The sequence below is a fragment of the Mercenaria mercenaria genome, chromosome 10 (assembly GCF_021730395.1).
Source record: "Mercenaria mercenaria strain notata chromosome 10, MADL_Memer_1, whole genome shotgun sequence".
NCBI classification, from domain to species: domain Eukaryota; kingdom Metazoa; phylum Mollusca; class Bivalvia; order Venerida; family Veneridae; genus Mercenaria; species Mercenaria mercenaria.
The window spans coordinates 53,866,254-53,880,836 of NC_069370.1; the positions used below are offsets into that span (position 1 = coordinate 53,866,254).

The following is a 14,583-nucleotide window of genomic DNA, read 5'->3' on the forward strand; positions in this document are numbered from 1 at the left end:
AGGATCCTCATTAATTGAAAATGGCACATATAGATAGTCGTAATGTGAACAACTTCATGGGCCAAACCCATTTATGACAGGAATCGTGGTTTTGTTGCGACAAACCTCTAATCTGATTTAGATTTAAATATAACTTTCAATGACTTTTAAACTGTTATCCATTTAAAACACTCAGTATAACAGATATACCTCGGCATACCATTGATAGCAAACATTTTTTATTTAGATAATCGCTTTGGGTCCATTGCGAAAGTTAGTTTGTTCTCAGTTTGTCAATTTCTAATTGCAGAGAACACAAGGTAACAAAGCTCCAGTCTTTGTCTTTGTACTGAAACAAAAAATCCTATCGCAAAACCGACCCGTCCAAACGGGTCGGATTAAGTTAGTTTAAACGAGAAAAAATCTAAATGAGCCAATCTATGTATCCTATTCCAAGATCATAAATATTGTGTCATCACGTGATGCTTCAAATTATCTATTATGCAGGTTTGCCGCCGGAACAATTATATCAAATAACTTGAAACTTATTGGCACACATTTTCGTAATAAAAGCTACAGTTGTTCGCAGAATGTAAGTATATCAACATCTTTACTTAAGTTATAAAAAGTAGTTAATATTCGTAAGCTTCTTTATAGTATACTGCATAAATGTACACATTCGTCAGTTGAGTAACATCAATAGCAAGGTATATTCAGCACAAAACATGTTAACCTGCATGCAGTCATAATCTACTGGGCAATCATTTGTTATTCTCTATTAAACTTGTTACACCGGTAATAAATTAGATATTCATGATGATTAATATAATTTTTGAGCAGTAAGACTGTTTATTCGACCAATTCGTCATTGATTGTTTGCACTTGAAAAAGATAATGATATAAATTCTAAAGTAACACAAAATGAGTTATCAGTAACAGCTACAACTTGTATTGAAAGTTGTGGAAAATCATCTGTTGATCAAACTTAATTTCATTACTCATTAGTCAGAGGTATTGTGAAATACTCTAACGAGGCCCTTTACCTTAGTCTTCACGTTGATGGAAAGATATGAAGTTGAATTAACGGATGCAGAACATAACGAGGACACTGATCTATATAAGCATTTTTCATTTAGATAACCATATGTCTTCCTGACTACAAAGTTATATCTGATGTTGCGAATTGGTATCGAGAACGTAACTGCACCTGTATAGCTATGACAGTGGCCCCATATAAAGACAGGGATATCAACAGGTACGCATTATTTAAAGATGATATTTCAATATAAGGGCACATATTCGTCAACCATTATAATTGGACATTCAGACATTGAACTAAGAACGTCATAAAAATACATCAAATTGCCTCTGATCGTTAGGCATATTCTTTTCCCACTAATTTCTTTAATTCCGATTATATAATAAATGATATGTCACATGATAGTTTCAAGATTTTACTATCATTGATTAATAACCGTTTTCACTGACAGTGTTAATTGTTGATATCTTCCTGGTTATTCTTCCAATATCAAATTCTAATTTTGTGTTCTTTTTTATATTGTTTGATATGGCGTTAGATCACAGGTACTTGAAGTTTGAACAGTAAGTGTCATATCTTACCCACTTATAATTTGAAACAGGACAGGTTGGCAAGTAAATGGCGTATTTTTTCAGTCGTTCTTTGACGGATGATAACTTGATCATCACTTAGTTATCAGTGTATCACTTTTCAGGTGAAAGTAGACAATAAACAACTTTTTTTATGCTTAGAACAATTAGCAAAAAAAAAAAAAAAGAATTAGTCGTCCATTTTGACAGTTTACTTATACGGTCCAAATAGCTGTTTATGTTTTCACCAGCTTCCGGTCTGGTTATATGTATATATTCAGTATAAATATTTCTTATAAATTAACACTTAGTAATTAAACAATAAATGTTAAGGTCTTGTCTGGAAGAATCTCGATCAGACAATATTCAGAGACGGGTTTTTTTTTTGGTAACACCAACGGTTCAAAAGGCTTGTGCATATCATTTGTGACACCGTCATAGTTCTTTGCTTGGAATTTTCATATTCATGATTACAGTTCTGAATATTTTCAACGTTGATCCGCAGTGCTACAATATATATAAATTGGGGGTGGTCGTGGGGGAGGGGGAGGGGGAGGATAATACTGACACTAAAATGCAGCTGATTTAATGGGGTTTAAAATATAAAAATCTATATTAGAATTTTTCAAAAACTTATTGCCATGGGATAGCCTTATATCAGAACGATTCTGTTTTATGGTATAATGCAAATACATGTAGTTTCTTTTGAAAACTTTGTGACGTTGCTCTGATGCATCCAGCTGCATTCTTCCATTGTTCGTATTTTCGGCCAGCCTCGGCAGGACGATATTACGATAGAAATTTTATATGAAAATCTACGATAAAGTCCAAAAATCTCCGTTGTAGAGAAAAGATACTTGATTTAAAGGTTCCCGCCAAGGAATAAATTCTTTGCATCGGACCAGCAGCTGTGTTTAATAGTAATATGAACTCTCTCAAGAATAAAGTCTCTGCTATGCTTTATAGTCATCTGAAGATCTTTCTTTCAGGAATAAAGTCTCTTCGCTGAACCAGCTACTCTGTCTCACTGTAACCTCTTTGTTTCTTTATCTTTTCCTGTCTATCTCTCTGCCTCTCTCTCCGATGGAATTCAAACGCCGGGGCTCTCGATCCGGAGGCGAACGCTCTACCACGAAGTTATCATGGCACACGATTCCACTTTCAGTGAAGTAATTTTGTTAATGGTAGAGTGCCCGCCACTTGTGCGGAATGTCACTACGGATTCGATCCCCGGTCATGTACCAAGATGTGGAAATGGTACCAGTTGCTCCCTTAATATGCTCAGCATTATGCGGATAGAATAACCTCTTTCATCAAACTGGTAATCTCGCATGAATGAGATGTGGAGACTGGTGTCTAAATTGGTAGAATTTGTCCAAGATTCATCTTAAATTAAAAAGTGTAAAAACAGTAGTTTTGTATCCAACATACTATTTTCGTGCTGATTATACACGTAAACGGGAGCGGCCGTCTGACATGTTGTAATCGATGAGCATTGATGTATGTTTCTGGTAAAATGAAGCAAATCCTCATATCATAAAATATCATTTGAACGACCTTTCTCAAAGTTTAAAACATGTGTAAGTAACTAAAATAAAATCGACAACGGGCCGCGTACTAGCATTTTACAAAGCTTAGCTTGTAGTGCAATTACAATGTGTACGACGTTTATTATAGATACACGATACTTTCATGCCCATGATAAATCGGATACAATATATTGGAATTTGTGACCCATGTTCAGTTAAACCAAAATTATAACTTGGCTACTCATATTTGATTTTCAAACAGGGTACATCATATTTTCTGTGTATCCGAATGGCTCTTGTTCATTTTTGTATCTGAGCAATTTACATTCTACTCATGGTAAGGATCATCGTACTGAGGCGCTATTTTTACGGAATGAAGTGCACATGTGTTTAATGTCCGATATCATGCTTGCTTAAGATCTCATTGATCTGGGGTACGAGGAGTCCTGTAAAAAGTTCTGTCACTAATGGGCTTCCGTAGTTTTATCCCAGGTATTTTTTAAAAAGCTTCATTGCACTTGAATGGTGTATCCAACAGCTAACGATATCCGTTTTTTTGTGCAAATTGCTTTTCAAATGACCGAGTTCTTTCAAATTGAAATACATGCAGTCATTTACACTGACCAATTTACTTGTCACATTGTAAAATGGTCGAAAAGACTGAAATTCGTAGCTATATTTAATGCCACATTAGGCTTCATATAGATTCAGATATTTGATGAATTGTGTGGTATATATGGACCTCATGCCATTTCAATGCGTACAGTTTTAGGTGGGTTAAAGTTTTTAAAGCTGGGAAATTATCTGTCGAAGATGATACCCGTTCTGGTAGGCCTAAAACCTCTGTTATCAAGGCAAATTTCACTGCTGTAAAAGCCGTGGTCGAACAGCATGTGCGATTAACTGATGTAGTCAGTTGTACAGGCATATCAGAAGTTGTGCAAACAATTCTAAAAAAGCGTTTGGACCTGAGGTTTGCGCTAGGTGGGTACCTCATTTGCTCACTGAGGAGCAAAAGAAACAACGCCTTAAATGTGCATGAGAACTTTTGAAAACATACAAATGCTGTGATAGTCGAGTTATTTCTAACTTGCTAACAGGTTACAAAACCTGGATGCACTGTTTAAGCCACGGAGAAGGGCTGATAATAAGCAATGGAAGCGATAAGTTCAAAAAAGTTGTGTACGCAATTTTCTTCAATTCTAGTGGGCAAGTCGTTCAAGTGCCTTGTCAATCTGGTGATACAGTCACTGGACGATTCTACATCAACTCCATACTGAAGAAAGTGAAAACGTTTTACAATAAGAAACGTCCAAGCAAAGGATGGTCATGAGTCCATCTTATACACGACAACACCTCCTCTCATAAGTGCGATGTTCTTAAGTCTTTTTTGGCTTCTGAAAAGGTGAAAGTTGTTAACAATCCGCCTTATTCATCTGACCTGACTTTTTTATTTCCAAGGCTTAAGACAACTCTTCCTGGAAAGAAATATAAGTCCAGAAGTTCTCTTGGCAGCGCCATTTATCAGTGTCTAAAACTGATACCAAAAGAAGGCTATTTATCTGCTTTTCGCGACTGGGTGAAATGGTTACAAAAATGCGTTTCGGTAAAGTGGGGGTGGGGATACTTTGAAGGTTTGTAATAAAACTAATTTTGATAAAACGTAGCACTTCAGAAATCCGAACCCAATGACAGAACTTTTTGCAGGACCCTCGCATGTAAATGAGATTCTTCAAATCAGTAAATGTCCATGGAAGTAATTTGTAGCAAGGACCAATACGTCCAAGTCATGCCGACGTATTGACCCGTACCTGAGCCGTACCTCAAAGTAGTAATCCGTATCAATCAGTACCAACACTTGGTCAAAACGTATTCAAGACTTAATGCAAATTTGCAAGTTTCTCCAACTTTTGAACATGCACAAAAGTTTGAGCGATCCGTAGCCATTTGAGCGTGACTTTAGTCCAACTTGGTTGGAACTTATTCATCCGTAGTTAGACGTACTAAACGTAGTCATCCGTACTGAAACCTTGTCGTAGTTTGACATGATGTCAGAGATAATCGTAATGAAAACGCTGGCTACACATGGCCTATTAATATGAAACTTACCGACCCGTTACTAAACCTTAATGCGAACGCAGTCATGCGTATTGATCCGTAGCTGAACGTAGTTTTCCGAGGCTGCCCGTACTTAAGCATAGTTCAACGTAGTTCACCGCAGACCCGTACATGCGCTGGGTAATTTGCCAGGCGCAGTAAAACGTAGTTCAACTTAGTACGCCGTACCTATCCGTACTTATTCGCGTCCTGTATCGTTTGTTCCCCGTTTCTCACCATTTATCCCGTACCAAGACGTACTGCTCCGTACTTAACCGTGTCGGTACCCCACAGACTAATCCCATCCGCATCGTACCTCAGCGGACATATCCGTATGTGTGACTGTAGCTTAACACAAATCGGAGACACATTAGAAAATTGACGCCCTAACATGGGTTTGCAAAAAATGAAAATACAATGTGTTACACATATAAACAAGAGATATCAAAGTGTATTTACGTAGTGCAGAGTTATGCTTAGAAATAAGACTGTTAGATTAAGTAATTATGTTAGTTTAACAATGCACATTTGATACCTTTTTATATTTCAAGGAATATAAAATACAGGATGTAAGATCGTTTTTTTCTACCGTTTGAATGTTTTTAATACTGTGTGAGCTTGAAGAATATTAGTTTCTAAGACAAACAAGAGAAGAAAAAGCATAGGTCACTGAACTCATTTTAAGTTTAAAGGTCATTTTATTCACCCGCTGTTAAAGCATTTCTGAAATTTTGTAAAATCGAAAATATAGTGGTAATATCCCACTTACTGATGTAGGGATTTCAGGTCTTACAGGTTACTATGAACACAAGGTGATATCAGTATTATATAAGCATAAAAGTCACTAACAAAGCTCTTTCATTTTACATGTTGGCATAATTACCCCACCCACATTATTTTCAACGGAAAAACGTATTTAAATCTACAAAAACATTTTGCCCACGTCACAGTTGTTTGTTATTCAAACAATACGAATTACAAACAATACGATGGCTTTCATGGATTACTCTGAAGGATTGTTCATTAAGATTTTTCAACCGTACCTTATGACTGTACTGTAAATAGGGCAATAGTCATTGATATATTGTTACGTCAAATGGTGACAATCATTTGTTACTTAAAATCTTAAAGGTAACAGAAAAACAAACCAGCAACTATGAACAATGACAAATTTATTTATAAAAGTAACAATTAAAATACATCAAACAAAGTCTAATATAATATGCAATAAAAGTCCAATTCCTGTTCTGGTCAAAATTACATCCAAGAGTAATAATTTCAAATTATTCACAAACGAAAACTGTATTTAGTATGTCCAAAGAATATAAATCCTCTTTTCAATAAAGTATAGCCTTAGGGGAAATGACATATACATAATATAAAAACAAATAATACCAAACGTTTACTTGCAGTAAACTTCATGAACATATGCACTCTTGTTAAAAAACAGGGACAATACTAAGACATATTTTCAAAGTATAAGTCTAAACATTACGGTAGTTCTACTCGTTTGATAAACTGGAAGTCAGGACGTAACGTCATTTATCCGAATATTAAATAAAGCCTGGATGCAAAAAGGGAAATCATCCTACTTATTCAACAACAAAACCGGAAAATATTATATCTAACAAACTGTAATTTTAGACTCATTTATTTTAAAAGAGATTGGCATGATAGTGGTCATGGCTAAAAAAAACCTTGACGGAGAAATATAGAGTATACGAAATGTTTTGACAAATGTATACCTAATTAGATGCCCCGGCAACGGATGCAAAAACTATTTTATGTTAGAAATGCCATTACTCGCTTAAACTACAAAATCAAGGATGGTCTATTAAGACCTTGAAAATGACTTGATATCTGTAAAACATAATATTAATATGTATTAAAAATATTTCGTGAAAATATATATTAAAGATTGTCAAATATAGTTGTGAAATTAACTGCGTATCAAAGTCATCTTTATGTTAGAATTAGAAATATGAATATTCAGCTCCGGCAACGGCCGCTGAAATAGGTCTTTGTCATGTCCATATTTTGGAACAGTTCAGACGATTGTGTTATCCATCTAACCCGGCCATTACGGAAGGAGTTTCGTTTTGAAGAGGCTGCGGGTTTGGAACATGGCATTACCCGTTTTATACTAATTTTATCCTTGCTTTTTATAAATTAGATAATTATTAAACGTACAATTTAAATTAAAAATAATGAAATTTAAATAATTTTTGACGTCTACCTTGCAACAGAGCTGTCGGAAAAAGGAAATATGCAAAAAAAAATAAAAAATACTTATATAGTTAATGAATTATCTCGACAATAAGCAGAAACAAAATACAAGTTTCATTTACAGCATGAAAAATATGAAAATACAATAAATATTAAAAACTAAGTTGCTTTTGGAAAAATTTAGCACAGCGAACACATCCAGAACAACACATTGCATAGTAGACAAGCAAAAAAAAAAAAAGAAACAGTACATCCTTTATGATTTGTTCAATATGAGCACGAAGATGCTTACTCGAAAATGTTGAATTTACCTTAAATAATAAATAGGATTGAGTATCAACAAAATCGGTAATCTATTTAATAACACCAACAATAAAGTCTTTTGGAAGAAAAAGAAAAAGAGAAGAAAAAACAGGCTATATTTTATTCTGTTCATTTGAGGTGAGGAAGTGTTCAATTCCTTACCTCAATACCAAATGGACACCTTGATCTCTAAACACACAACCAATATAACAACAACGAATCTTTTATAGCGGCAACACGTCACTAAGAAACTGCTTTTGTGATAGTAAAACTGAGAATACAAATCGAAAGAAACAATCAAGTTTCGGGAATGAGCCTCTCCTAAACGAAATCGGACAGCGGTGTATGTATGAAAGTGTAGCTAACATGCATATGCATGGACAAAGTAAAACATTAGTCAACAAAAAAATAAAAACAAAGAAATAAATAAAAACATTTTCGCACCGACTTAGACGGAAGAAAACATTACTGCTGGGAGCCTGATTTATTTGATGGTGCACACTAAACGTCACAGCCACTATTATGTTAGAATGTTATATGAAATGGATAAAGAGTAACACCATACCACGTATATACACAGTAAAACCTAGACATCATGATTTATAGTACGCCAGATGGATATTGTTGTTTTTTATTATCGTACAATATTAACTCATTTATTCCGCAAGTTGCGGTAATATCTCGAATATTCATTAATTTTCAGGCCACTTTATTATTGTGATGGCCGAAGATTGTTAGACGTAAATATTTTATTCTATGTTGAAACATTCAATACAAGCATTGGAAAGGGCATATACATGTTTGATTTCGGTGCCGAAAATGTTATCTTTGGACCTGTCGTTTGTTCGAATGGTATGTCATATTGATTGTCTACATCTGTTCCGTTTTAACATGCAAAATAAGATATTAATCGAGAAATACTTGTTCTGCTTGTGTAAATGGCAGTTTTCACACAAATTAAACAGTTCATGCTTTAATACATTGTGTCTGAAAGTTAGACGGAAATCACAACCTATAAACGACTGTATTCCCCCTCTTCCTCTTGCGAGTGATCAAAACAATAAACAGACACGCAAAAGGTAAGAATCGTCTTCAAATTCATTATTTGGCTTTACACTGTATGTGTATTTAAGTTAAACGATAAGTCTAACATAAATATATGTTTATGGTGTTATCATAGATGAAACTGACAGGTAATATTTAAAAAATGTTGACTGATCACACTCATTGCATGAAAATTCACTCGACCAAGTCACGAAACTGATGAATATCACGCCAAATTGATTTGTAATCCAATTATCCATGATGTTTTCTGTAAAAAGTATGCATTCTCCATAAATATATGTAAATAAAATGTTTCGTTTCTGTTGCGTTTTTGAATAAAATTAATTTTTATCTAGTCGGTGAAAAAAAACATTTACTGTATGCCGACTTGCTAATTTTGATATTTGATCTGAACGCGTATTTGAGAGTGATACTGTATTCCATCTTGCGAGTACAATAGGCGATTTATGTCCTTAAAAGGCGTAAATGAAATAAAAAATATGCATACAAAATAGTTTCTTTTGATCAGTCGTCATGTTTATATTGTCATTCAATGTCGACCCCCCCCCCCCCCCCCCTCCCGTGCGATGCTTGTACTAACCCATTGGGGTGGGGCGGAGTGTCTGTGACTCGCTATCCTACTTAATTAAATAATTCATTCAATGCTTCAGCGTCGTTTACATGAAAGTATTTAGTGTTGGTTTTACACACATATACTATCATAAAATACGAATTAGTAACTGAATATATACACAGGGTCCCTGCTATGTCATGCAAGAAATTAACCGTCGATTCGCTATGGAAATCACACGAAGAAATTTCAAATATCGATGAGATGAGACAGGAGAGGACTATAGGTAAATCCCCTTCTGTCTGTCCGTCTGCAACAAAATGATCCTCTGATTTAAAAAAGAAAAACTATTTCACCCGCAAAGATCCTGCGAATGGACGTATAGAAAAAGATAACGAAAACATTATCGGAAAAGTCAATTAAAACCTTATTAGTAATTAAGAGTTTACTTCATGGTAAATCAATCAACAAGATTCAAAAGTAGTACAACTATTTTGTCACGAATAGCCTAATGGTTTAACTACCCGATTTCCACTTCCTCAATGATAATATAAACATGTTATCGTTACAAATACAGTGCGCGAATAGTACAGCCGCCGTGTTTACTACCTGTCAAGATTTATCGGTATTTCCCATGTTAGAAATAATTTACATTTGATAGCGATAACGCACACACGCCGGGAATCTGTCCTTGTGGATTTGGTCGTTTTCATTGCTAGGCCTTGCTCAGTCCACTTCCGTTGTTTTAAAAATGGCGTGAGTTGTATCTCGTCTTTGTTTCAGTATGATCGGCAAATTCCGACATTTATATCGAAAGCTGTATGTTATTTGGTAAGTATAAATGTATGAAATGATTATCAGATCACAGCGGATAGTCGTAGGTAGGCATTAGAGATATTGCCATATTTATGACCGATAGAGAGTTAACAGGCTTTTCCTTTGATTTTATCTGGTGATTTTTGACCCCACTTGACTAACATTTAAATGTCATCTATAGATTATCAAGATTAATATTCTGACAAAGTTTCATTACGATATGGTCATAGATGTGACCTCTAGAGTGTTTAATTGCTTTTCCTTTGATTTGACTTGGTGACCAAGTTTTTGATCCATCTGACCCAGATTTGAACTCGACCTAAATATCATCAAAAACACATTTTGAAAAAAAAATAGTTTCATTAATAAATGGTCACAAACTTGGCCTCTAGAGTGTTAACTAGGTTTTCCTTTGATTTGACCTGGTGACCTAGTTTTTGAAACTAGATGACCCAATGCGAACTGGTCCAAGATTTTATTAAGGGTAATATTCTGACAAACTTACATTAAGATTGGACCAAATTGTGATCTCTAGACTGTTAACAACCTTTTCCTCTGATTTGACCTGACCAAGTTTCATTAAGACTGGACCAAAAGTGTGACCTCTCAGTGTTAACAGTCAAATTGTTGACGACGGACAACAACGAGGACACAGGGTGATCACAAAAGCTCGCCTTGAGCATTTCTTGCTCAGGTGAGGTCATAAACCCTCATTTTTCCTCTAATGGCACTTCTGCTTGTAAAAATGGGGACTTATTTCATTCGCAGAATGTATTTTCAGTAAAATAAGACAAGTTTCATGTTAAAGTTCATGTGTTTATGGCAAATACAAAGACAACAAGAAGCTGCGTTCAATAAACGCTTGATGCCCCCGGTGGCACCTTGTCGATACAAAGCAACCTAAGTCCAAAACGAGGTCAAGGTCAAACTGAGGTCAGGTGATGTTTGAAGATGAGGAATGGTCACAGGTTACATCTGTATTAGTATCAATTCATTCTTGTTAGCGGTATTAATGTTAGACGAAACGAAGCCATTTGGTTAACCAAGAGATGGCCCATATAAAGCAACCTAAGTCTAAAATGAAGTCAAGGTCAAACTGAGGTCAGGTGATGTTTGAAGATGAGGAATGGTCACACAGGTTTTATCTGTATTAGTATCAATTCATTCTTGTAAGAGGTATTGATGCCAGACGAAACGGTCCCATTTTGGTTAATAAAAGAAATGGCCAATATAAAGCAACCTATGTCCAAAATGAGGTCAAGGCCAAGGTCAAACTGAGGTCAGGTGATGTCTGAAGATGAGAAATGGTCACAGGTTACATCTGCATTAGTATCAAGTCATTCTAGTAAGGGGTATTGATGCTAGACGAAACGGTCCCATTTGGTTAACCTCGTACGGACGGACTGACAGGACGATCACTATATGCCTCCTGCATCAGTAGATGCCGGGGGCATAAAAACTAAAGTAGAGCTGTTTACTGTGCGACGCTGTCAAGAAAGCGATTCACAGAGGATTAGTGGATTCAATCTGGCGCCGTTTCAATCCAAATCACCCCATTTACTGTTCATATTTTCACACCTTATTAATTGCAGTTGAAATTCTAGAAAATATAGTCTTGTATGCGACACATTGTCGCATTACCGTCTCATGATGATGAACATTTGTGCCAAGTTATTTCAAAATCCCTTAATGCATAAAGAAGTTATGGCGAAACACAGACCATGTTTCACCTTTAAGTGTCATTTTAAAAAGAAAAAGGAAAATAATAAGATGGACTGCATATGACCGATGTTTCTATGTAAACTTTGAGAGAGGTGGGTGCAATAGCATCGAAGTAATTGCACGACCAAATATATGAGGACACATATACAAACAGATCGAACAGACATACCGCATGGTGACTGCTTTATACCACCCTCCTTCAAACATTGTTTGCGGCGGGTTCTAAATATGAAGAAATACTACAAGAGCATAGGAAACGCCGATATTTTATAAAGAAGTCACTCACAAACAGGCATACAGTCTTTTTACCAAACTCGCAAGCACTTGTATAGTAATTAAGCAAGCGTGCATACAGTCAGAAAATAACACCGAATCTTCTTTCATTTACGATTATAAACAAATTGGAGAATTTATCAATGATTTTATTTTATTTTACCAAACTAGTATCGTTTCTTTATCCACGAAACAGTGGAATTTACATGTAGGTCATTCTTCAAGCAAGAAAATGGGTACTTTTGTCGCCGACAATGTACAATTTCTGGACAAAATCAGTGATCAATCGAGTTTTTTGCTATAATTCTACCTGTCATCAGACTAACACATTATATACAGAAACAAATCATGTTTAGCTTCCAATAAAATGTAAATATACTTACAAAATGTGCCTTCAAAGCAAGTCAGTCACTTTAAAATGCTGTTTTTCAACTTTTAGCTGTCAGTTTATTGTTTTGATCACTCGCAAGAGGAAGAGGATGAATACAGTCGTTTATAGGGTGTGGAAATGTAAGCATAGCATAATGAGCAGTCATCAAAATACGTATTAAAATACTTTTTGTCATGCTCATTGTATACGTTTCTGAGTAACTGAATAATGGTCATTTCTTTAATATCACCAACTGGATGCACCTGCTTTTCTCACGGTAGAAGTCTCTTTTATGTCACAACTAACTGGCAACTCTTCATGTAATTGTCATGTAATTGTCTTTGTATGCTAATGTCAGGTTAATCTGTTTAACTGTTGTTACTACGATTACCAATTTAGGACGGTTTGAAGTGATCCAGAATACGCGCTGGGCCAGTTGATAAGAACTCATTATCTTCATTCACTAGGGCAAAGTATTTGCGTTCGAATTGCACATGATTTTAGCAAAGAATATACACTAGAAGTTACTACACAGTCTTTTTTTTTACTGTGCTTACTTTTTTATAAAGTATGCCAGAAATTATATCAAAAGAAATTATGCATTTTTATATTGATATTCAATTTCAACACAGACTTGCTGAATTTATTCATCTTAGACTAGTAAACAGTATGAAAGTGACAATAGAGATTTAGGTTATATAACTGATTTTTAACAGAATATGCTGACATTTGAAACAAAGTCATAATGATCTTGTTTCCTAACAACAGAGTGATATATAAGGACAAAGTGATATATGAATTATATCTCCATAATGAAATTCGCTCGCCCATACATTCAATATGTATCTCATGTATTTTTGTAATTTTAGTTATATAATTGAACTATTCTACCTTGTTATGATATATAAATATTTATTTACACGTATGTTCATGTTCAAAACTGTGAATCTGATATTTGAATAAAGTCTGGGTATTTAAGTAATCCCATATATAGAGAGACATATATGCTTTTCAGTATTTGATTTCATATTTACACTTCAGATACCTAGTGTTATCAAAAAACAAAGGTCTGTTCTTATTGAGATGTTTGTTGTCACACAACTAAATGAAATTGCTCATATGTCTTTCCCACTATAATTCAATAATTATGTGTATATTGAATAGATTTTGCTATTATGCTGAACAATGAATACGATGTATCTGGCACAATCGTGACTGTGAGAAAAGTATGTACCGCTAGGTGGTAATTTTCACAAAATCTAAAATGAGATATCCCTAAAGATATGTATTATTTGTTCTCATCAGACACGTCTTCAACTCTTCGCACTTTGTTTTAATTAGTGGGACTGTTTTCATTTTTATTTTGTTATCTATTTAAGCGTGTATAATTCATGTGACAATTCTTTCACAACATATCTTTTTATTTTATTATATTTTTTTGTTTGCTTTCTTATTTATTTTTCTCTCTTTTTTGTGTTACCATCAAGTGTAATAGTCTTGCAGTGTTCACATTCTGTATGGCATGTTGATATTTTCTTTAGTCGTTTTCTGTTGATGAAGAAATTACATACAACATTTATTCTTTTACCGCGGGATTAATTTGTTCACAATACGTATTTCTTATTCATGTCTGTTACTTCACTGTCTATGTTACATACTTGGGATAGACTTTTTACATTATTACGTTAGAGGATCATATTGATAATGTAGACTGGCTATAGCCAAATATGTTATCCTCTTTAAGTAAATTTATTCTTGTTATTATTATCATTATCATTATTATTATAACATACGCTTAATCTGAATTTTATCCTTATTTTCATGTTTATCTAAACAGTGGAGAAATTGGAAAGTACAAACGTAGGTTGTGGAAAAGAAAACAACGTATTTCCTGAATCTGTACGATGTGTTTTTGACATTGATTCCTATGGCTTCATCATTGGCTGCAGATCTGGACAACATCTTCAAGGGTGTGGTATGACTGATTAATATCATATTTTGACTTGTCTAATTTAATTAATTTAATTTCTCTTTGCAGTTATTGC

At 34.6% G+C, this 14,583-nt stretch overlaps 1 protein-coding gene across 1 annotated transcript; it reads left to right on the plus strand.

Annotated features, from left to right (window-relative positions):
- The first annotated feature begins 1,121 nt into the window (after positions 1-1,121).
- On the plus strand, positions 1,122-14,578 carry LOC128559939 (uncharacterized). The gene is made up of 3 exons (XM_053553113.1): positions 1,122-1,234; positions 8,446-8,594; positions 14,376-14,578. The coding sequence occupies exons 1-3, from the start codon at positions 1,197-1,199 to the stop codon at positions 14,525-14,527; spliced, it is 339 nt and encodes a 112-aa protein (XP_053409088.1). The 5' UTR covers positions 1,122-1,196; the 3' UTR covers positions 14,528-14,578.
- Positions 14,579-14,583: the final 5 nt, after the last annotated feature.

Coding starts and splice junctions, on each gene's coding strand:
- LOC128559939 (XM_053553113.1), top strand. CDS start 1,197: ATGACAGTGGCCCCATATAAAGACAGGGATATCAACAG. Junction 1,235..8,445: donor AAAGACAGGGATATCAACAG/GTACGCATTATT, acceptor ATTAATTTTCAG/GCCACTTTATTATTGTGATG. Junction 8,595..14,375: donor ACCTGTCGTTTGTTCGAATG/GTATGTCATATT, acceptor TTATCTAAACAG/TGGAGAAATTGGAAAGTACA.